This window comes from Camelus ferus, chromosome 18 (genome assembly GCF_009834535.1).
Source record: "Camelus ferus isolate YT-003-E chromosome 18, BCGSAC_Cfer_1.0, whole genome shotgun sequence".
In the NCBI taxonomy this organism is placed as follows: Eukaryota; Metazoa; Chordata; class Mammalia; order Artiodactyla; family Camelidae; genus Camelus; species Camelus ferus.
The window spans coordinates 13,972,528-13,995,489 of NC_045713.1; the positions used below are offsets into that span (position 1 = coordinate 13,972,528).

The window sequence follows — 22,962 nt, forward strand, 5'->3', positions numbered from 1 at the left end:
TTTTCACAGGTTAAGTATTACTTGTGCTTCAGTTGCTTTCAGAGGAGTTATTTATTCTTTTTTTTTTTTTTTAACATTTTTTATTGATTTATAATCACTTTACAATGTTGTGTCAAATTCCAGTGTTCAGCACAATTTTTCAGTTATTCGTGGACATATACACACTCATTGTCACATTTTTTTCTCTGTGAGTTATCATAACATTTTGTGTATATTTCCCTGTGCTATACAGTGTAGTCTATTCTACAATTTTGAAATCCCAGTCTATCCCTTCCCACCCTCCACCCCCCTGATAACCACAAGTCTGTATTCTGTCTGTGAGTCTATTTCTGTCCTTTATTTACGCTTTGTTTTTGTTTGGTTGTTTGTTTTTGTTTTTTAGATTCCACATATGAGCGATCTCATATGGTATTTTTCTTTCTCTTTCTGGCTTACTTCACTTAGAATGACATTCTCCAGGAGCATCCATGTTGCTGCAAATGGCATTATGTTGTCGGTTTTTATGGCTGAGTAGTATTCCATTGTATAAATATACCACATCTTCTTTATCCAGTCACCTGTTGATGGACATTTAGGCTGTTTCCATGTTTTGGCTATTGTAAATAGTGCTGCTATGAACATTGGGGTGCAGGTGTCATCCTGAAGTAGATTTCCTTCTGGATACAAGCCCAGGAGTGGGATTCCTGGGTCATATGGTAAGTCTATTCCTAGTCTTTTGAGGAATCTCCACAGTTTTCCATAGTGGCTGCACCAAACTGCATTCCCACCAGCAGTGTAGGAGGGTTCCCCTTTCTCCACAACCTCTCCAGCATTTGTCATTTGTGGATTTTTGAATGACGGCCATTCTGACTGGTGTGAGGTGATACCTCATTGTAGTTTTGATTTGCATTTCTCTGATAATTAGTGATATTGAGCATTTTTTCATGTGCTTTTTGATCATTTGTATGTCTTCCTTGGAGAATTGCTTGTTTAGGTCTTCTGCCCATTTTTGGATTGGATTGTTTATTTTTTTCTTATTGAGTCGTATGAGCTGCTTATATATTCTGGAGATCAAGCCTTTGTCGGTTTCACTTGCAAAAATTTTCTCCCATTCCGTAGGTTTTCTTCTTGTTTTATTTCTGGTTTCCTTTGCTGTGCAGAAGCTTGTAAGTTTCATTAGGTCCCATTTGTTTCTTCTTGCTTTTATTTCTTCTAGGAGAAAATTTTTTAAATGTATGTCAGATAATGTTTTGCCTATGTTTTCCTCTAGGAGGTTTATTGTATCTTGTCTTATGTTTAAGTCTTTAATCCATTTTGAGTTGATTTTTGTATATGGTGTAAGGGAGTGTTCTAGCTTCATTGTTTTACATGCTGCTGTCCAGTTTTCCCAACACCATTTGCTGAAGAGACTGTCTTTATTCCAATGTATATTCTTGCCTCCTTTGTCAAAGATGAGTTGACCAAAAGTTTGTGGGTTCATTTCTGGGCTCTCTATTCTGTTCCATTGGTCTATATGTCTGTTTTGGTACCAATACCATGCTGTCTTGATGACTGTAGCTCTATAGTATTGTCTGAAGTCTGGGAGAGTTATTCCTCCAGCCTCTTTCTTTCTCTTCAGTAATGCTTTGGCAATTCTAGGTCTTTGATGGTTCCATATGAATTTTATTATGATTTTTTTCTAGTTCTGTGAAATATGTCCTGGGTAATTGGATAGGGATTGCATTAAATCTGTAGATTGCCTTGGGCAGTGTGACCATTTTAACAATATTGATTCTTCCAATCCAAGAGCATGGAATATCTTTCCATTTTTTAAAGTCTTCTTTAATTTCCTTCATCAATGGTTTATAGTTTTCTGTGTATAATTCTTTCACCTCCTTGGTTAGATTTATTCCCAGATATTTTATTACTTTGGGTGCTATTTTAAAGGGGATTGTTTCTTTACTTTCTTCTTCTGTTGATTTATCGTTAGTGTAAAGAAATGCAACTGATTTTTGAACGTTAATTTTGTAACCTGCTACCTTGCTGAATTCTTCAATCAGCTCTAGTAGCTTTTGTGTGGACCTTTTAGGGTTTTCTATATATAGTAACATGTCATCAGCATATAATGACACTTTTACCCCAGAGGAGTTATTTATTCTTGAGGCTAATATTCCATCAAGATGGCTTTCAAGGCTGGAGCACATCCTTTCTTTATCCTCCTAACCTGAGCCAAGAGCCCCGGGACTGTGGACAGTCCGATGGGGGATCCCCTGGTGAGGAAGCCTACGTGTGTTGTCATGAGCATGGCAGCTTCGTCCCGTATTTATGATGCTGTTTATGTTGCTTTTGCTGTCTGAACACTTGCTAAAGTAACATTTCAGAAGAGGTGGAAGAAGTTACATTTAGAAATGTGGCATTCAGTGAAATGCTTACATTCTAGAGTAAGTTAGACTAGCAGTTACACATTTGATTGTTTTGTAATGATATTGAATTGTTTGAGGGAAGAATGGTAGCATTTTACAGAAACCAGTGCCTTCTTTACGTTTCTCTGTGTACTTTTCTGTGTATAAAAATGTGTGTTTGCCTTTGGCTTTCTGCACACCCCGGGAGGGCAGTGGGACAACGTGGAAACCCGCTCATCCTCTGTCCTTCACCATAAGCATCACATCCTTGACTGAAGGCCCACGAACCAGTCCTCTCTTTGACTCGTGCCCTCCACTTCTCTGTCAATTTTTGGTCTCCCTCTTTGTGAAGGGTTTAGGGTGACCTCCCTCTAGGGAACTGACTGCTTTTAGAAATTAAGCCAACAGTCTGCACCACCTTGTAGAGTGACCACGCAGCTGACAGAAGCCTTGGGCTTATAAACCAGCCAAATGGGAATCCAGGTCCCAGGGTTTATAGTTTCATATGATTATAGAACAGATATCAGCAGTTCTGCCATGGAAAGTCTCCTACGTGCAATCAAGAATACGTAAGAGTTCTCAGGATTTTATCATCAACCATTTGTTCCTGCCTTTGTCATCCTGACATATTTGGAGGCCTGCCTAGGTCTAGGCCATCAGAAAACCTTAGTTCCCTCTACTCCAGTGCTGACATTCCCCACCCTGGCTCTGCCCATATGGCTGGTGACTCTGCCTTAGAAGTGGGGCCATTATCTCTTAGGAGACTCTCAAACCAGGGATTTTTGCCTTTCAATATATTGTTCCCAAAAGCTGACCCTAGCACATTAACTACACTGTACTGAAACAAGGGTTGCTTATGGTAAAGACTGTTTTTGAGGCTTGGCAGCAAAATTCAGTGACCATAACCCTTGGACTACAGCAGTGACAACTCGGAGACAGGTCACAGCAGGTGAGGGGGGCTGTGTCTTCCTAGTGCTTTGAATGTAACCAACTCACATGTGCTGGCTGAGCAAAACTGCAGAGCGGGCACCCTTTCCCCAAAGCCTGAGTACTTAGGGGAGAAGAGGCAGCCCCACTTGGAAGGTTGTTGGATTGGATATCCCTTATTTTGTCTGTGCAGAACTCCTTTACCCATTTTCTGGTAAAAGACACAATCATGCAGCCTCAGGGGTCCCCCTGTGACTTTCTGCTCTTTCTCTCATATTGTAGCATCTTGGCGTAGGGGTGCCTTTCCTGCTTCTCTCTGTATGTGAGAGGCTAGCCATGAACCTTCTGAATTGTCAGTTGTTTCGCATCTTCATTCTTTTTTTTTTTCTCGCATCTTCATTCTTTTTTTTTTCTCTCGCATCTTCATTCTTAATCTCTTTTGCTTGCTATCCACTGTTTTCTCACATAGGATACAGCAAAGAAGGCTTCCTGGCCATATAGCACGCAACAGATAAAGCCATCATGTGGCACCACGCTCGCAATGCAACGACTAAGATGTTTGAGAGCCTCAACGTGCTTGTGAAGAGACTCCCACACGAAGCCTATGTCCAGGACAGGTTCTTCCTGGTCCTGCAGGACTAGTTCCCTGTTCTCCTCATGCTCAGCTTCATCTGCATTGAGCTCATCACCATCAACTCCATTGTACTGGAGAAAGAGAAAACTGAAGGTAACTCCATCTAGGTCAGATGTGTGCCTTTCTCAGGACAGAAAGCGATGGAAGCTGCTAATAAAAAACGGCCAGAGTAAGAGTGAGGCCAGGGCAGGTGAGAGGTTGCTCAGGTATCAGAGCAACCTCCAGAGTGAGTTGGAACTTGGATTAACCTGCTTGCGACTAAGGTGGTGCCATCTGTCATTAAGTGAATTCTTGCTTTTAGACTGGGAGTGTTCAGCCCAGTGGTTCATGATTTGCTAGCACACTGCCTCACCCATGATAGGTGTTCAGAAAATGCTCATGGAATGAGTAACTGATAACTGAGTGGAATAATCATCCAAAATGAACTCAGTTGCATTTTGCTGTGAGGTAGACGGGAAGCGTTCTCAAAGAGGACACAGCTTAACACACGGTTGATCTTGCGGAGTTACTCCACTTTCTGCACTCCTCTGTTGGCTTATATAATCTCTCCTGTTACTTCTCACTTTTTGTACTTTCAGAAAAGTCTCCTCACTCTTTAGTTTTCTTCTCTTCTTTATTGATTCTTATGTATTAAAATAGTCTGCCAGTGGCTCCCTGAGCCATGCTTGGCCTCACCAGTGATGTCTGGTTTGCTCTGTCTTCCTGTGTACTCAGTCTCATTGCTGCTGCCTTGTGAGGCTGCGAGTGGGAGCACTTCCTCTGACATGGTGGAGAGGTAGGGAACCTGCTTTCTGCTGCGATAGGTGACAGTGGGACACTGACCTAACTGGCAGGCCTCTCCACTGACTAAAAAACCCCAGGGAAACTAGAAGCTTCCCCTGTGTTGTTGGAAACCCCTTTTAGTTCCCAGGTGTGAGAGGGAGTTTTCTCTTTCCTGTTTGTTGAATTGTTTCAGCAACAAATTGGTGGAGGGAGGGGTGGGCATCAAATACTTGCACTTAGGTCATTGATTGGTTGTGTGTTTCCTGCGTCATGCTTGAGTCTGCTATTTAGACAAGAGTTAAAGAACACTTTCGAAAAACTTAAAAATAACCACCAATGGTATTTAAAAGTAGGACACAAACCTCTTAAAACTCTGGAGAAGATAAAAAGAAAAAAATATAGTCCCAATACTAAAATACAGAAAACAAAGGAAATCACAACAAACAAACAAACAAACAAACAGAATAGAAAGCATAATTTTACACAAGCTAGCAGAAGACCAAACATGGCAGTTATAAAATAACAGATGTCAATGGGGTTACCTTTCCTATTAAAAGGAAGAGAAATTTTAGACTAGCTCAAGAAACAAAATCCAAGTAACAAAAAATGGCATAAAACATGTTGTTAGTTGATTTAATAGTGCGTGCTTGTATACTGCACTTTCCAGGTGCTAGGAACCGTGGTAGGACCATTCATTCCTTTCACCCTCCTACCTTTTGCTTGGCCCTCCAGGTGCACTCTTCACTTTGCTCCACCCTCCACTCTGCCCTGAAGGCTGAGCTGCCCATGTTCCAAAATGTGCTACCATGGGGAGGGAGCCGAAGAACCTCAGAGGAAGGAAGTAGGAGGCTGAGGTCAGGGCATGTAGTGTCCCCCGACTCCAGCCCCCTCCCACCCAGTCCTTCTGGGCTCCATTTCTCTCTTAGCTGAAGGTCACTGTTCTCTCAAGTTATCTTGCTCCACAAGACTCTTTCCCCTTCTGGGCTCTGGTAACCTCTCTTCTTTCTCACCCCTTTGGGCCCAAGATGGTAAGAACTTGCTGCTAGCCCTAGGTTTCTGCACTGTCCTGTAGTGTTTCCTGTCCCTGTGTAAGTATTTGTAATTAGGCCTCTTATAAACAAACCTTCCTCAAATTATTCTAATTTGAGTGTACTGTCTGTTTCCTTTAGGGAGCATAACTGATACACAATTCTATGAGACAACTACTACTATTCTCCTTATTTAGTAGAGGAGGTAACCTGGGGCACACAGAGATTAGTAATTGCAAGATAACTTTATACAGGACAGAGCAACTAGCAATAAAAAACAAGTTTCATTCTCAGATAAATAATTTCTCTCCCTAAGCAAAGTGAAATAGATTTCCAATAATTAAGCTTCAGCTTTTCCAAGTGGAATCTTAGATGAAATATGCCAGAGAGGCAGACGCTCTATTTCAGTGAATTGTCTGAAAAAGGTCATCCACTGAGGAGTTTTGTAAAAGCCTTTAGCCTTGGAGGCTTGATAAGGTCATGGAGTTGGCTCCTCCTTTCTGTCCAGATGGTAGCTTGAGACTCAGCCCAAACTTTTCAGCTCTTCTTCGGTGAGGAACCAGGAGCGGGTGAGTCATATTCCAGGAGGAGTCGTGCATACGGAATCTGTTCCATGAGGGAGAATGCCTGGGCAGAGTCTGTCCCTGGGACCAAGGTGGGAGAATAGGAGGGAGGCGGTCAACTAGTGTCACTTTCCCCTTTGAACAGAGAATATAAGCAGTATTTGTTGATCTAGTTTTGATCTGGTCTGACTGCGTAAATGGGTTAAGGAGGATTAAAGTGGATTGTCTTTAAGTTGGAAGCCTGCTGGACCACCCCTCCCACCTGGCATAAGCCTTTTGCTCCAGTTGAATATGTCCCTTTTCTATTCCTTAAATAGGTGCTAGCTGTCCCCCTGCAGCTAGGCTCCTCTGTTTGGAATGCCCTCTCCCTCAAAATTCGCATTTTAGTTCATGCCCTTCAGGAAGCCTTTCTAAATTTCGTTAAGTTTTCATCCCATCTTCCCATAGCATGTTGTTCCCACTTCTATTATAGTACAGCTGGAGCTTTCTTAACTCACCTCCATGTAATCAGTTCCCAGATTAGCCGGCCCTCCATCACTTCCAAAAAGCTTTTGGCTTGGAGCGCCCAGCACGCGGCAGCTTGTGGGCTTCTCTCTCCTGCCTGCGGGCTTATCTCCGCTCACCTGCTGAGTCATGTGCTTGTCAAGGGCTGTTCCTACATCTCTTTGTGCCTGTACATGTTCTAATACTTTGTACTTTAATTAAATTTTCTATAAATGGATGAAAGGGATTGGAGTTGCCTTTGAAAATTTATTTGAATGTTTTGGAAAGATTCAGTAATGCAGATTCAGTAAGCCTTCAGTAAAGATTTTTACAGAACTCCCCAGTGGACAACATTTTTCAGGCAATTCGCCGAAATAGAGCGTATGCCTCTCTGGCATATTTCATCTAAGTTTCCACTTGGAAAAGCTGAAGCTTAATTATTGGAAATTTGTTTCACTTTGCTTGGGGAGAAATATTATTTATCTGATAATGAAGCCAGTTTTCTATTGCTAGTTGTACTGTACTGTATAAAGTTATCATGCAACATGCTTTCTCTAAAAGCATGATAGTAAATTTCATGCGGGTAAAACCACCGTAAAATTTGGGGGAAAAGATGACAAAAGCCTGGGAAGAGTCTGTACTAGGCTGATTCACACCTGTATTTATGTCCTCAGTACACTTTCACGACTGTGATCCTGTTCTGACATCAGAATACTGGCACACCTTACACATTCGTGTGTTATATAAAATTTTAAGTCATGTGCGTATCATTTTTGTGATTCTCTGGTTTAACCAACTTGTTTTTGATCCATTGACCTATTACCAGATCCAATCTTAAAAGAGAAATGCGCTGCTTCTACACTTAGGGTGTGCTGGATACAGGGTTAGTATCATATGTATCTCCAGTACTAGGTTGTGAACTTTTGGAAGGCAGTAGCTCTGCATGGTACCCAGTGTAGTGCTTTGCATTTATTCACTTATCAAACATTTATCAAGTTACTTATATTTATCAGATATGTGCATTAGAGGTACAGATATAAATGACACAGTCCTTTCCCTCAGGCGATTCATGGCAATAAAGCCACATGTTACAAAAGAATCCCAAGTACTAAGGTAATGGGATGTGTAGATATGATGGCTGTGTGGAGGATGGCAAAACTGACCAGAGAAGGCTTCGCAGGGCAAGTAATTCTTGAACTAGGTTTTGAAAATCTAGCAAGATTTCACTAGGTAAAGATAGGATGGGAGAAAAAAGAGAACAACATGTGTGAGAAGAAAAAAAGAAAAAGACACGGTGTGTTCAGTGAAATTAGAGGAAGTGTTTTGCTGACCTGAGCACAGGATGCTGAGGAGTTTAGATTCTATCCTCAAGGACACAGGAGCCATTCGCTTATATCAGTGTTCAATAAATGAATGAACTAACAGTATACTGACCATTACAAAAGAAGAATAATTTTAACCCAAGGCCTATCTCTACCAGATAAACACCACTCTCTGGTTTGTGAGTCTCTTTCCAACTCACTCAGCCTCCATCACCCCATGATCCACCTCTTCCTAGGAAACACTGGTGACCCTTCATCCCAGACTCCTCAAGTTTTAGTAACAGACAGCTAAACCAGGCCAGCTGAAACTGAGCATCCGACTGTGTAACATCTGTTTGGTTTTTTTTTTTTTTTTTTTTGCTTTTTCTAGGAGTACATGTGTAAGATGGGACTGCACAACTGGCAGCACTGGGTTGCTTGGTTCATCATATTCTTCATTTGGGCCTTCATTGTTGTTCCTTTCATGATCATTCTCTTCCGCATAGAGGTACATGTCTCTTGTCTTTCAGGATGTGCTGGGCTATGAAGACATGGGGAGAAAATTTGGTGTGGTATGGGTGGTGGTGCTGAGATTCAGTAGATGATGAAAACAGTTATTGATGAACATTTTAAAAATCTCAGGTTAGTATGTGGTGGTGTTTGCTAAAACCTTGGGAGATGAAGCATTTAAACTTTATCATCTGGGAGAGCTTTGCCCTCCCTTCAGTTCCTTGGTCTTCAAGTAGTGGACGTGGGTATGGTTAATTCATTAGGAAAGTGGAATTCCAGAAGATGTATTTTATAAACTTTAAAACATTGCAAATTTTGTGCTCCATAAATAATTGAAAATAGTTATTGTAAAACATAAAGGCATTCTTTTATGCCCATGGTATCTTGTTAATTTTTCCTTTTATGCTGTCAGTAGAATTTAGTGTTCCAATTCCCTAACTTGTGTTTAATAACTAAATTACAGTAATATGAACATATGAAAATTTATCTTCTAAATTATAAGAATTGGAGTACTTTGGACAAAGGAAGGCAAGAAAATCCAGACAATATGGCAAAATATGTAAAACAAAGAAAATGGTCAGAAAGCAATAAAAAGAGGAGATATATGATATTAAAAGGGACACTAAAATTATTTGTAATAGTTTTAATGGTAAATGGGAAAGCTCTCTTTTTAAAGAATTTTGGGGATGGTAATTAAGTTATTTATTTATAATTTTTTTAAAATGGAGGTATGCGGGATTAAACCCACAACCTCATTCAAGCTAAGCATGCACTCTATCATTGAGCTATACTCTCCCCCAAAAAAACTCCTATTAAAGCAAAAAAACAAATTCATATTGGGCCAAAAATTGAATTCAAACTCAAACTTTCCTTAAAAAAAGATACATGTGCAAAGCACAGTTTATAGATGGTAATGGAAGTTAGATCAAAGGTCTGCCTTAAAAATCTATATTGTTTTGTTTAAGATAACCTTGTTTTTTAAATAATGCATTGTTTTAATAATGCAATGTCTTATCTTCATTCTTTCATGTAAAAATTATGTGTATCTGTTATTGTTTTGTAGGTAAACTATGCGGCAGTGTTCAGAAACAGTGACCCTACTTTGATATTTGTTTTTCTTTTTTTTTTCTTTTTAACATTTTTTTGAGTAATAGTCATTTTACAATGTTGTGTCAAATTCTAGTGTAGAGCACAATTTTTCAGTTATATATGAACATATATATATTCATTGTCACATTTTTTTTTCGCTATGAGCTACCACAAGATCTTGTTTATATTTCCCTGTGCTATACAGTATATTCATGTTTATCTATTCTGCATTTTAAAATCCCAGTATGTCCCTTCCCACCCCCCACCCCCTTGGCAACCACAAGTTTGTATTCTATGTCTATGAGTCTGTTTCTGTTTTGTATTTATGTTTTGTTTTGTTTTTAGATTCCTCATATGAGTGATCTCATATGGTATCTTTCTTTCTCTTTCTGGCTTACTTCACTTAGAATGATATTCTTCAGGAACATCCATGTTGCTGCAAATGGCGATATGTTGTCGGTTTTTATGGCTGAATAGTATTCCATCATATAAATATACCGCATCTTCTTTAGTCAGTCATCTGTTGATGGAAATTTAAGCTGTTTCCATGTCTTGGCTATTGTAAGTAGTGCTGCTATTGGGGTGCAGGTGTCATTTTGAAGTAGTGTTCCTTCTGGATTTATGCCCAGGAGTGGGATTCCTGGGTCATATGGTAAGTCTATTCCTAGTCTTTTGAGGAATCTCCATACTGTTTCCCACAATGGCTTTCCTTACTTCCCTCTCCCGCTCTTAATGATTTAGATGTCTTCTTTTACAATTTTGTGTTTATTCTTTTTGTAATTCATGGCAGTTATCTCCTTTCCAGTTATGAGTTTCTCATTTTTGTAGCATCCTTCTTCTTTTCTATTTAGAGTAGACCTGTCAATATTTCTTTTAGCATGGGTTTAGTGTTGCTAAACTCTTTTAGTTTTTGCTTGTCTGTGAAGTTTTTTATCTCTCCTTCTATTCTAAAGGATAGCCTTGCTGGATAGAGTATCCTAGGCTGCATCTTTTTTTCATTCAGGACTTTGAATATATCTTGCCACTCCCTTCTGACCTGTAGTGTTTGTGTAGAGAAATCAGCTGAGAGCCTTATGGGGGTTCCCTTGTAACTCACTCTTTGTTTTTCTCTTGCTGCCCTTAGGATCATTTCTTTATCCTTGACTCTGGCCATCTTGATTAGGATATGTCTTGGTGTGGGTCTATTTGGGTTCTTCCTGTTTGGGACCCTCTGAACCTCCTGTACTTGGATATCTGATTCCTTTAGGTTTGGGAAGTTTTCAGTCATGATTTCTTCAAATACCTTTTCAATCCCCTTTGTTCTTTCTTCCCCTTCTGGAACCCCTATTATGCATAGATTTGCATGCCTTATATTATCCCATAGGTCCCTTATATTGTTTTCATTGTTTTTTTATTTGTTTTTCTTTCAGCTGTTCTGATTGGGTGCTTTCTGTTGTCCTGTCTTCTAGGTCACTTACGTGTTCCTCTGCATTATCTAGCCTGCTTTGTACAGGCTTCAGGTCAGCTCTCATCTCAGCAAATGAGTTTACTAATTCTACTTGGTTCTTCTTTATAGGTTCTATTTCATTTTTGACATATTTTATATCTGTAAACACTATTTCTTTTAGTTCCTTCAGTACTCTGATCACTCCTTTTTTGAAATCTTGATCTAGTAGGCCATCAATGTCTATTTCCTTGATTGTTCTTTCAGGGGATTTCTCTTATCTTTTAATTGGGAGTGGTTCCTCTGCTTCTTCATATTGCTCATATCTCTCTGGCACTGGGGCTTAAGGAGTATCAGTTACCTAGTTCTCCTGGAGATGCTGTGCTCTTAATGATTTTATTGAGAGGTCTTTGTGTCTTTGGCCTGTTTCGTGAACTCAGCTTGCTGTTTCCAGAGGCCCTCTGTTGGCGCTCTCTTCTGTGCTGCTCCCAGTGTCTGTTGGCTAGCAGATCGTGCCCCTTTCCAACACTGGGTCAGGTGCTGAGCTCTTATCCTGTGGGCGGGTGGGTCACTTCCCCTCTGGATGCCACAGTCAGGTGCTACACTCTGGGGAGGCAGGTGGGTGGATCGTGCCCTCTCCCAGCACCGTGGTCAGGTGCTGCGTTCCTGCCAGGTGGGCGGGGGGCCACCCGCCCTCTCCTGGTGCCTGTTGCTCTGTTGCTCTGTGCAGCTGCCTGCTCCACCTTGGGTCGGTGCTCTGAAGGCGAAGGCGGCTTGGTGAAGACCATGGAACGGCCCCGCCCCTGCTCCAGGACAATCTCAGCTTCTTGTTTGTCTTGGTGGCGTGAGTTCTCTGAGGTGCCAGGGCAGAAAGATCCTATCTGCCTCGGGCTATAAACAAGTCTCAGTCCTGCCCAGAAGGTTGCGGAGCCCCCGGTGCGGATTCAGGGCTCGACCCCGCCCCCGCCCGGGCACTGCGCAAAGGAGGAGATGGCAGCTGTGGCTGCGCCCCGCCTCTCTTCTCTCGAGAAGCTCCAGTAATGGCGGCGCACATCTGAGGATACAAAGGCTACGGCGCCCCTCCCCCCAGGGCACACCAGCCTTGTTGCTTTGCTTTTTTTACAATTTATGGGGGACCGAGGTTGTTCTGCTCCGTATCCCCTCCCAGCCTCTGCGCTCAGCCCCCTGCAGTCCCCCGGGGCCACCTCAGTGCAGCCGCCCCCGTCCTCCGCCTGGTTCGGGTGGCCTGTCCCGGCCCCAGCTGCGGGCTCGTGTCTCGGGCTGGGTGTCATGGGGACCCTCTGTGCCCGTTAAACTCAGTTCTGTCGGTCAAGGGGTGCTTGGGGCAGATCTGAGCCTCAGAGGTTCCGCCTCCATCCCACTGGCCTGTCCGTTGGAGAGGGGAGACCCAGCGAACAAGTGCCATTCCTCCTTTGCTGCTCCCTCCCTGCGGGATCGGTCCTGCACTGTTTAGCTTTTTGTTCTTTTTTCCTTTTTTCCTACCAGATTTTTGGCGTCTTTGTCTTTCGAAGAGGGCAGTGTTCTGTCGGAGTTCGGCAGGTGCTCTGGTTGGCTGAGTGGGTCCGTAGATGTGAGTTTTGGTGTGTTTGTGGGAGAGGGTGAGCTGCAAGCGTCCTTCTATTCCGCCATCTTGCTTCTTCCTGATATTTGTTTTTCTAATGTGTTTTGCCCTTGCCACAATTTTCTTTGCATTTATGATCAGCACATTCTTCAAAAAAGGTGAGTCCTGATACAATTTTCTGTCAGCGAGTGTGTTTATGACTTCTTTTTTCTGGTATCATTGCTATTCGCATTACCTGTGGCATTATATATTGTTCCTTCAGAGTTAGGTTTTCACTTTTATGGTGATTTTTAACAATGGAATTATTCTATTTCCCATTAAAGACTTAGGGAATCATCTCCTTATATATGCTTTTATGCTTCACTTGGCTTCCACATATTTTTTCAAGTGGATGCAAGTCCCGTTTTGGAAGGAAATAAGGGGTAAGACATCCACGGCAGATAATTTTCCAGGTATTGATTGTGAAGTTGGGCATAATAGTAGGGTACATAACATAGTGAGAAAGAAATTCTTGGGAATTTGGTTCTGTCAGGAAGGGTGTTACCTCTAAAATGACAGGTAGAACTAATGAACCATAAAGGACAAAAATAGTAGGAAGTGGAGTCCAAGTCAGAGTGCAGGAGAATTGAGTTGTGGTTCAACCAAAAGAGGTGTATGTAGATAGAAACAATGGCAGACAGGTCCAGCAGTTGGTGACTACCCCCAAAAAGAGAGTTTTAGAGGATGGGCAGAAATCAAAATGTGGTATAAATGAAGCCAGGCAGTTTATTATTTATATTTGTGAATGTTTTAATCAAATAGTGTTTCTAATACGTGGACCCTGGAAAATATTGGCTCTACCAAGATGGGGATGGATTCTTTGAGAGGCCAAATGGGCCTGGACACTGTGTCCTGATTAAGATTCTATGCCTTATTTCCCACTTCTCCTGCTATTGTTTTAGGGTGGGCATGGCAGGGATGTTGGTCAAGTAAGTTATGTGGGGAACTTGGAGCAGGAGTATCAAAGGATGCCTGAAACTTGAGGCTGAAGGAATGCTAAAGGTTGAAATCTGAAAAGTTGAACTTGCATTCAAGTACAAGAAATAAACAGAGTGTGGGAAATAAAAGACAAAACCAGTGAGGTCCGAAGCACAATAAATCAGGACCAGAATGGGGAGCAATTATTAGGGAAGAGTGCCAAGCAAAAGCGAAATATACTACATAACTCAAAATTGATGATCAATTGATTTTTGACAAAGAGGCTAAGACAACTGAACAGACAAGAAATAGTCTGTTAAACTAATGGTGCTGGAACAACTAGATATCCACAAATAAAACAGTGAAGTTGAACCTCTACATCACATCATACACAGAATTAACTCCAAGTGGATTATAAACCTAAATGTAAGAAATAACTAAACTATAAAACTCTTGAAAGAAAATACAGGAGTAAACCCTCGTGATCTTGGGTTAGACAGTGATTTCTTAGGTATGACACCAAAAGCCCAAGTGGTAAAAGAGAAGATTGATAAGTTGGACTTCATCAACATTAAAAACTTGTATACTTCAAAGGATACCATCAAGAAAGTTAAAAGAAAACCTACAGATGGAGAAAACATCTGCAAGTAAAATATATCATAAAAGATTTGTATTCAGAAGAAATAAGGAAACCTTACAACTCAAAAATAAAAGCACAGATGTTTCTAACTCATTCTATAGGCAGCATTACCTTGATACCAAAGCCAGAAAAGACATCATAATAAAACTACAGACCAGTACCCCTTATGACTACCAAAGGGGAAAGCCTCAACAAAATATTAGTAAATTAGATCTAGCAGCATTTTAAAAGGATTATACACTATACCAAGTGGGATTTATCCCAGGGATGCAAGAATGATCCAACAGATGAAAGGTGATCAGTGTAATACACCACTTAATAGAATGAAGAGAAAAACATGTTTTATTCATTTTTATTTATCACAGTTGATAAAAGCATGTGACAAAATCCAACAACTTTCATGATTAAAAAATTTTTTTAATGAACCAGGATATAAAGGAACTTCCTCAATCTGATAGTGAGCATTTGTGAAGACCCCACAGCTAGCATTGTGTTCTGTGGTGAAAGAATGAAAGCCTTCCCCCTAAAATCAGGAACAAGAAAGGGATACACACCTCTCCCCTCTGCTAGTCAACATTGTACTAGAAGTTCAAGCCAGAGCAATTAAGAAATAAAAAGAAATAAAAAGCATGCAATTTGAGAGGAAGAAGTAAAAGTATCTCTAGTCAAGGATGACAATATCTTATATTTAGAAAATCCTAAAGTATCTACAAAAGGAACTCTTAAAGAGTTTATAAATGAATTCAGCAAATTTGCAGGAGACAAGATCAACACACAAAAATCAGTTGTTTTTTTTATACACTAGCAATGAACATTCTGAAAAGGAAATCAAGAAAACAATTCCACTTGTACTAGCACCCAAAATAAAATACCTAGGAATAAATCTGACCACTGAGAGGAAAGACTTGTACAACTGAAAACTACAAAGCATTGCGAAAAGAAATCAGAGAAGACTTAATGAAAAGACATCCCAAGTTCTTTGTGGATTGGAAGACTTAAGATGACAACACTTCCTGAATTGATCTACAGATTCAATTCAATCTCTATTAAAATCCCAACTGCCTTTTTTTCAGAAATGGATGAACGGATCATAAAATTCTTAAGGAACTGCAAAAAGCCAAAACAATTTTGAAAAAAAAAAGTTGAAGGACTCACACTTCATGATTTCAAACTTACTACCAAGCTATAGAGATCCAAACAGTATAGTACTGGCATAAGGGTAGACATACAGATCAATGGAATAGAATTGAGAATCTAGAAATAACTCATACATCTAATTGCCAGCTGATTTTTGACAAGGGTGCCAAAGCCATCCGATAGGGAAAGAACAGTCTCTTCAACAAAGGATGTCAGCACAACTGGAAAGCAACTTGGACTTCTACCTCACTTCATTCCATATGATGGCTGAATAATATTCCCCACATTTTGTTTGTCCATTCGTCTGTTGATGAACACTGAGTTGTTTCTACCATTTGGCTATTGTGAATAATGCTATTATGAACATTCATATACAAGTATCTGTTTGAATCACTGTTTTCAGTTCGTTAGGGTTTATACTCAGTGTAATCACTGGGCCATATGCTAATTCTCTTTAACTTTCTGAGGCATCAGCAAATTATTTTCCACATAAGCTGCACAATTTTGCATTCCCATCAGCAATACATGAGGGTTTCAATTTCTTTGGAGAAATGTCTATTCAAGTCCTTTGCCCACTTTTTATTTGGATTTTTTTGCTGACATTGAATTATGGGAGTTCTTTATGCATTTTGGATATTAATTCCTTAGTAGATATATGATTTGGAAATATTTTCTTCCATTCTGTGAATAGCTTTTTTCTCTCTTGATGGTGTCTTTTGATGCATGAAAGTTTTTAAAATGTTGAAGTCCAGTGTATCTATTTTTCTGTCATTGCCTGTTTTGTTGGTGTCATACTTAAGAAATTGTTGCCAAATCCAAGGTTATGAGGATTTTCCACTAAATTTTCTAGGAGTTTTATGGTTTTATCTTATGTTTAGATCTTTGATCCATTTTGAATTAATTTTTGTGTATGTTATAAGGTAAGGGTCCCACTTCATTCTTTTGCATGTAGATATCCAGTTTTCCCTGCAACATTTGTTGAAAGGCTGTCTGTTTCGCCATTGAATACTCTTGGCACCCTTGTCAAAAATCAATTGATCATATTTGTGAGGGTTTATTTTCAGACTCTCTGTTATATTCCATTGGTCTTTATATCTAGAGTTTGAGAAGGACTGGTGTCAATTCATCTTTAAGTGTTTGGTAGAATTCACCAGAGAGGCCATCTGGATCATGAGTTTTCTTTGCTAGGACAGAACCTGAGAGACCTGTAGGACACTATCAAACATACAAACATACACATCACAAGGGTCCTAGAATGAGAAGAGATTGAGAAAAGAAACAGAAAAAATATTTGAGGAAATAATGGCTGAAAACGCCCTAAATATGATGAAATACATGAACACAAGCCCAAGAAGCTTAATGAACTCCAAGCAAGATAAGTTCAAAGAGATCCACAGCAAGAGTCATTCCAATTTTCAAAACCCAAAGACTGAAAGAGAGCATTTTGAAAGCAGCAAGAGAGAAGACTCCCCACATACAAGTGATCCTCAATAAGATTAACAGCTGATTTCTCTACAGAGTCTATGGAATCCAGGAGGTAGTGAAATGATATTTTAAATCTTGAAAGGAAAAATAAAATCTCAACTAAGAATTCTATATCTGGCAAAAAAATCCCTCAGGAATTATGGAGAAATTAAGATAGTTTCAGATAAACAAAAGCTGAGAGAGTTTATTACTAGTAGGCCTTCCCTTCCCTGCTAAAGGGAATTCTTCTGGCTGAAATGAAAAGCCACTAGACAGTAACTCTAAGCCATATGAAGAGATAAAGACCACTGGTTAAGTTAACTAAAGTCAATGGCCAACAGGTATGTGAAAAGATGTTCAACATTGCTACTTATTCAAGAAATGCAAATCAGAATTACGATGAGGTGTCACCTCACATTAGTCAGAATGGCCACCATCAAGAAGTCTACAAATAATAAATGCTGGAGAGGGTGTGGAGAAAAGGAACCCTTCGACACTGTTGGTGAGAATGTAATTTGGTGCAGCCACTGTGGAAAACAGTATGGAGTTTCCTTAAAAAAACTAAAAATAAAGTTACCATGTAATCTAGCAATTCCAGTCCTGGGCATATATCTGGAAAAGATGAGAACTCCAACTTGAAGATACCTGATTCCTAGTGTTCACATCAACATTATTTATGATAGCTAAGACATGGCAGCAGCATAAGTGTCCATCAACAGATGAATGGATAAAGGAGATGTGGTATACATGTACAATAGAATATTACTCAGTCATAAAAAAGAATGAAATAACACCATTTGCAGCAACATGGGTGGACCTAGAGTTTATCATACTAAGTGAAGTAAGTCAGAGAAGGACAAATATTGTATGATTATATGATATCACTTACATATGGAATCTAAAAAATAGTAAAAATGAACTTACTTGCCAAACAGAAACAGACTCACAGACTGTAGAAAACAAACTTATAGTCACCAAAGGGGAAGGGTGGGGAAGGAATAAATTAGGAGTGTGGATTAACAGATACACAATACCATATACAAAATAGATAAACAACATGTATGTACTGTATAGCACAGGGAACTATGTTCAATATCTTGTAATAATAACCTATAGTGGAAAAGAATCAGAAAGAGAAAGAGAATTGAATCACTTTGCTATACACCTGAAATGACAACAATGTTGTGAATCAACTATACTTCAAAAAAAATTTTTAAAGGTAACTAAAGCCAATATTATTGTACTTCTGGTTTGCAACTCCTCTTTTTTTCCTGAACAATTTATAAGTCCAATACGTAAAACTATTTAAAAACCTATGTTAATGGGCACACAATGTATGAATATATAATCTGTCACAATAACACTGTAAAGGGGGAGGGACGGAGATGTGTATGAGCAGTGTTTGCATACTATTGAACGTAGGTGGTATTATTTAAATTTGGCTGTTGTAGGTTTAAGATGTTAATTATTATATAGTTTGGACTTTTAAGCCATGTGTGTTACTTTCCTATGACAATCTATGCTATAACAATCTACTACATATTCCGTGGCTGAAAATGACACATATTTATTATCTTACAACACCTAAAGTCTCAAGTGTATTTCTGTGGGCTAAAAGTAAGGTGTAATCTCAACTGAGATTATCAGACTTTGGTTCGATTGGTTTTTTTCCTGCAAATCTGGAGCCATTGTGCTTAGAGCCTGGGAAACGTTGAAACCTTGACTCATCATTTACTAGTTCCATGATATTGAGCAAATTTATTTAATGCAGCAAAACCTCAGTTCCTTCCTCTGAAAAACAGGGAGGTTATGACAATTAAATAAGATACTGTATATAAAGTGCTTGCTGCAGCGCCAGGAAACGCTTAATAGATGCTATATAATCTACCACTCATCTTTGTAGAAGAGGATTTTCCTTGCAGGAGATGTTATTAATGCAGTATTAGACAGAGGACGTTTTAGGCAGTTAAATGGTTGTGCTTTTCTTAGGGGAGGGGTAAGGATTGGTTTATTTTTTAAGTGCTGCAAATGCTCTTAGTCTTTCAGTAGTGAAAGTGCAAGTATAAAAGGTTTCTGTCAAAATTTCTTGAAGGATGGCTCCCCTTCTGAAATCGTAAAACAAATACAAAGATGCTGTCCTTACCACGGCAGGGGAAAGGGGCTTGCATCATGCTTCTTCGTGCATTATTGATGGAACTATTTTTATTTCTTCCCTCTGAATTTGCAGCTCACGTTGCAACCGCCTCAGGAGGCATCATCTTCTTCTTCACCTACCTTCCGTACCTGTACATCACTTTCAGCTACATCCACAGGAGCCACTTCCAAAAGATAGCCCTTTGTCTCCTCTCAAGTGTTGCCATGGCACTGGGAGTCCGACTAATCTCCGCATTGGAGACAAAAGGTGAGCTGCCTTGATGTTTTGCCATTTGCTGACAGGCAAAGCTGACCTTCCTTCCCAAATAAACACAACTTGCTCATTTCATTCAGCATTCTGCACGTTTGCAGTGTACTTCCATCTGTGGCAGGTCCTGTAAGGAACACTAAAGAAATATAGAGTAAGATTCACACCATGCAGCGTACAAGGTAGTTTGGGAAGAAGGACTAAAGTATGTTATTGATTTGGGGAATTATGTGCCTATATAATTGTATAGGTATAAAATATAGAGATTTATGATTAGACATTCAAATAACACTTTAGAACTTTATAGATAATATCATGCATTCCATACTTTATTCTCCTAGGCTTCAGTGTTGGTCTTCTTTCACAAGTTGGTCCAGGGGACCTTCTATCAGAGATTTTCTAGCTCCCTTACAACCTCCACAATTTGGGGTTGGAAGCACAACCCCAAGTTTTCATTGTCTCATTGTTTGAAGAACTCCTCAGAATACCTGCAGTCATTGCAGAAGATTGTTGCCAGCATATCAGTCAAAACGTAGGACCCACTGAGCTCTGTGGGGTTTTAGTACTTGCTGAATGGAGCTGTTCCACATTGCAGGGGTACTAAGATGATCTGCTGTGAACACTCTAGCAAGTGCTTTCATTGCTCAGTGTTAACTTTTATCACCAGAGTCACCTAAGTCCCAAATGATACAGCTTGTTTTAGCAGCAGGTAGCAAGAATAGGAGTTATAAGTTGGATCTAGTTTGCGGGTCCCCTTACTGCAAGTGGGATAATCTCCAATGACTGGTTAGAGGCATCACCTACCAATGAATTTCTTTATTAAGTTGTAATTGTCTAAATGGCTTAAGGGAGCTTAAAATTTAATAAAGGATGTTACGTTGACCAGAATTTATTGAAAATGAGTAGTTTTCTTTAACAAAACAATATTGGGACCATGATTTACAAATACTTATGGGGGAAAAAGAGATTTGAAATGGTATCTGTAATTCCTTACATGTTAGTGATGAATAAAGGTACTTTATGGAGCATATCTGTTTGAAGTTGAGGAAACTTGGGTGAGTGGTTGGACTGGATGAACTGTTAAATTTGTTCCCATGCTAAGATTCTCTTGGTTTGGAGGCACTCTGCCCTCATAGAATTTATGATCAATGTTCCTTCCTGAAAGGCACAGGGTAGCTCACAAATGCTGTCTGCTGTTACCGCTGAAGGAGATGTAAATGCAGATGATCATAAGCAGGTAAAAATTGCTAAGGATATAACTGATGAAATGTTAGAAATCCAAGGGCAGTATTTCTTATTTAAATCCTCATACTTTTCACTGGATTAGATTTTTCTATTCCTCTGACTTATCTGTTCAAATCAGATTGCAGGCCTTATAGTGAGTGAATAGACAGAATTCCTCTGTGCTTTTTCTCAGTAAGTCTAGTGCAGAACTTTCATTTCCAATCTTGAGCAGAGTTCACTGTTTGCAACATGAATCAGAGCTCTGGCTGTATGGCAGAAATATTTTGGCCTCTTCTTAAAATCAGAACTCACACATTTGTGGAGCAGCTGGGTTTGTCACTGGAGACTTCATTCATCGACTTATTTGTTAATTTATTATTTACTAGATCGGTTTTAGTATTGAAGAGGCCCAATAAATAGCACCCTTATCCCCTCCTTAATTTCTAAACCAATTGAGAAACAAAACAGAGATGTCATCGTATTAATACCAAAATATCCTTTTATAACTAATTAGGATGATGTTGCTTAGTGTGAGAGTCAGGTGGACCTGCTGGTTCCCTGCCTCACAGTGTCCTCTTTGGGACAATCCATCTTAGACAAAGTTTAAGCCAGCAGGCCAGACACACTAATTCAGCTGCCTTTCACTTCCTGGAGTGAAAAGAGAAGAGGAAAGAAACAAAATTTCACCCCTCCTCTGGTTTAGGTCCCCCAACAAATTAGCTAGATCCAGTTGTCAAATGTGGATCTTGTTGCTTATCAGAAATAGGAGTATTCTACTTCTGTGGGGAGAGTAAGCCGTGGGCAGGAGGCCAGCAGATTTAGAGAAAAATCCCCCCTCATGGAAAACTGAGCAGTGGCGAAGAGGCACTAGCATCCAGTGACAGTAAACTGTGAGAGAAGGCATCTCGTCTGCTTTGTTTACCACTCTCGGTCCTCAGTGTCTAAACTGTGGTCTGATAAAATGTAGGCACCCAATATGTATTTGTTAAGTGAATGAATGAATGGATGGATAGGATTGGCTTTCTGGTGGGTAAGTGCCCTAATCAAGGTTCTACTGAGAGGGGAAAAACCGGAAGGGCTTCCTCAGGAGTCTTTAAAAGGAAAGTTATCTAGTCTTCCATTTCCAATAATTGTGTCTAGGTTATCTAGATCATCCCTCCTGTTGAAAATAATGGGAAAAAATGGGATAAATTTTAATCTCTTAAGAACATCCTTTAAGAAAAGCAAAGTGTTCACACATGATGGTGAAGAACCACTAGGCCAAAACCTTAGGGAAACTTGTGACCCCAAAAGGTAAACAGCACCAAAGCCACTTTATGCTCAGAGGTCATTTGCTAACAGGAAACCCTTGGGCTTCCATTTGCACAGCCTTTTGAGGCAAGGGAGCTCGACATCAAGGCCCAGGTCCCCACCCAGGTAGAGAGCATAACAGGAGACCCTCCTGACAGTAACCTGGGCCCCAGAGACAAATTCACTAGCCACAGGTTAGGCTCTCTGTGACACAAACTCTGAGATGGAGTTTAGTATGCAACTTGTTTATTAGGGAATAGCCTTGGGATCAATTCCTGTAGAAGGAAAGAGATTCAAACAAGATTAGTCACAGCTACAATGCAGCACTGGCAGCCTTGAGGAGTTACGAGAGAAAATGGCCCATCTGAGCATCCTGCACTGGGCTGAAATGGCCTGGCCTGTACACCTCTGCCTCCATCAGCCACTGGTCATGGGCCACCCAGGAAAGGGCATGACCCAGGGCTGGGCAGCTCTGCAGCTGAGAGGTCCCTGAAGAGGCTGCAAGCTGCAAGCCCTCAGCACAGCACTCCTGAAAACTGAAGCAACAATTTTCTTGAAGGGGATCAGGGAAGTTCATCTCTGTGTTCATATGCTCACCCCATCATAACCAAGAGAATCTTGGGGAAGGTTATCATGGTGCTGACCATATACAAGAGAAGAAAAACAAAAGAGAAAATTGTCCCTGAGAAACTATTACACATTAATTCTTTGGTGGATTTGTAGTCCAGGTTCATCTTGTATGAGGAGTCTTCAAGCAGTGAACTGATTTTAGGGGGTCCTGGAATGATAGAGCCCCCAGCCAGGTTCCTGGCAGAAGCACTTTCTTCCTATATCATGGTGAACCCTCACAAATGGTTTTTTAAGGGCAATAAGTAACATAGTAAAAAAGTAATTAAAAACATAACGACATAAACCACCATGAATGAGAAGCAACAGAAACAAGAGAAAGTAGAAACAGATTCACAAAGGTCTCACATTTTTTAATGATCAGAACACAGATGATTAAACAATAGTGCTTATTACATGTTTTTCATAAAAGCAAGCTTGAAAATATCTGCAAGAATAGGAATTAAGTGACCCAGAAATATGAAAAAGAAGGATGAAATACTCCTCTTGAAATGTAAAATACAATCAACAAAACAAAAAACTTAATGGATGGGTTAACGGTAGATTTGAAATAGCCGAGA

General features: G+C 40.0%; 1 protein-coding gene across 1 annotated transcript in view; it reads left to right on the forward strand.

Annotated features, from left to right (window-relative positions):
- Positions 1 to 22,962, forward strand: part of LOC102512074 (ATP-binding cassette sub-family A member 17-like) — a 108,722-nt gene that overhangs the window by 23,072 nt on the left and 62,688 nt on the right. Inside the window, 10 exon segments of the mRNA XM_014562744.2 lie at positions 10 to 49; positions 1,842 to 1,857; positions 2,122 to 2,231; positions 3,757 to 4,014; positions 4,636 to 4,696; positions 6,253 to 6,280; positions 8,450 to 8,566; positions 9,632 to 9,669; positions 12,741 to 12,820; positions 19,088 to 19,261. Coding sequence (XP_014418230.2) covers positions 10 to 49; positions 1,842 to 1,857; positions 2,122 to 2,231; positions 3,757 to 4,014; positions 4,636 to 4,696; positions 6,253 to 6,280; positions 8,450 to 8,566; positions 9,632 to 9,669; positions 12,741 to 12,820; positions 19,088 to 19,261 — 922 coding nt within the window.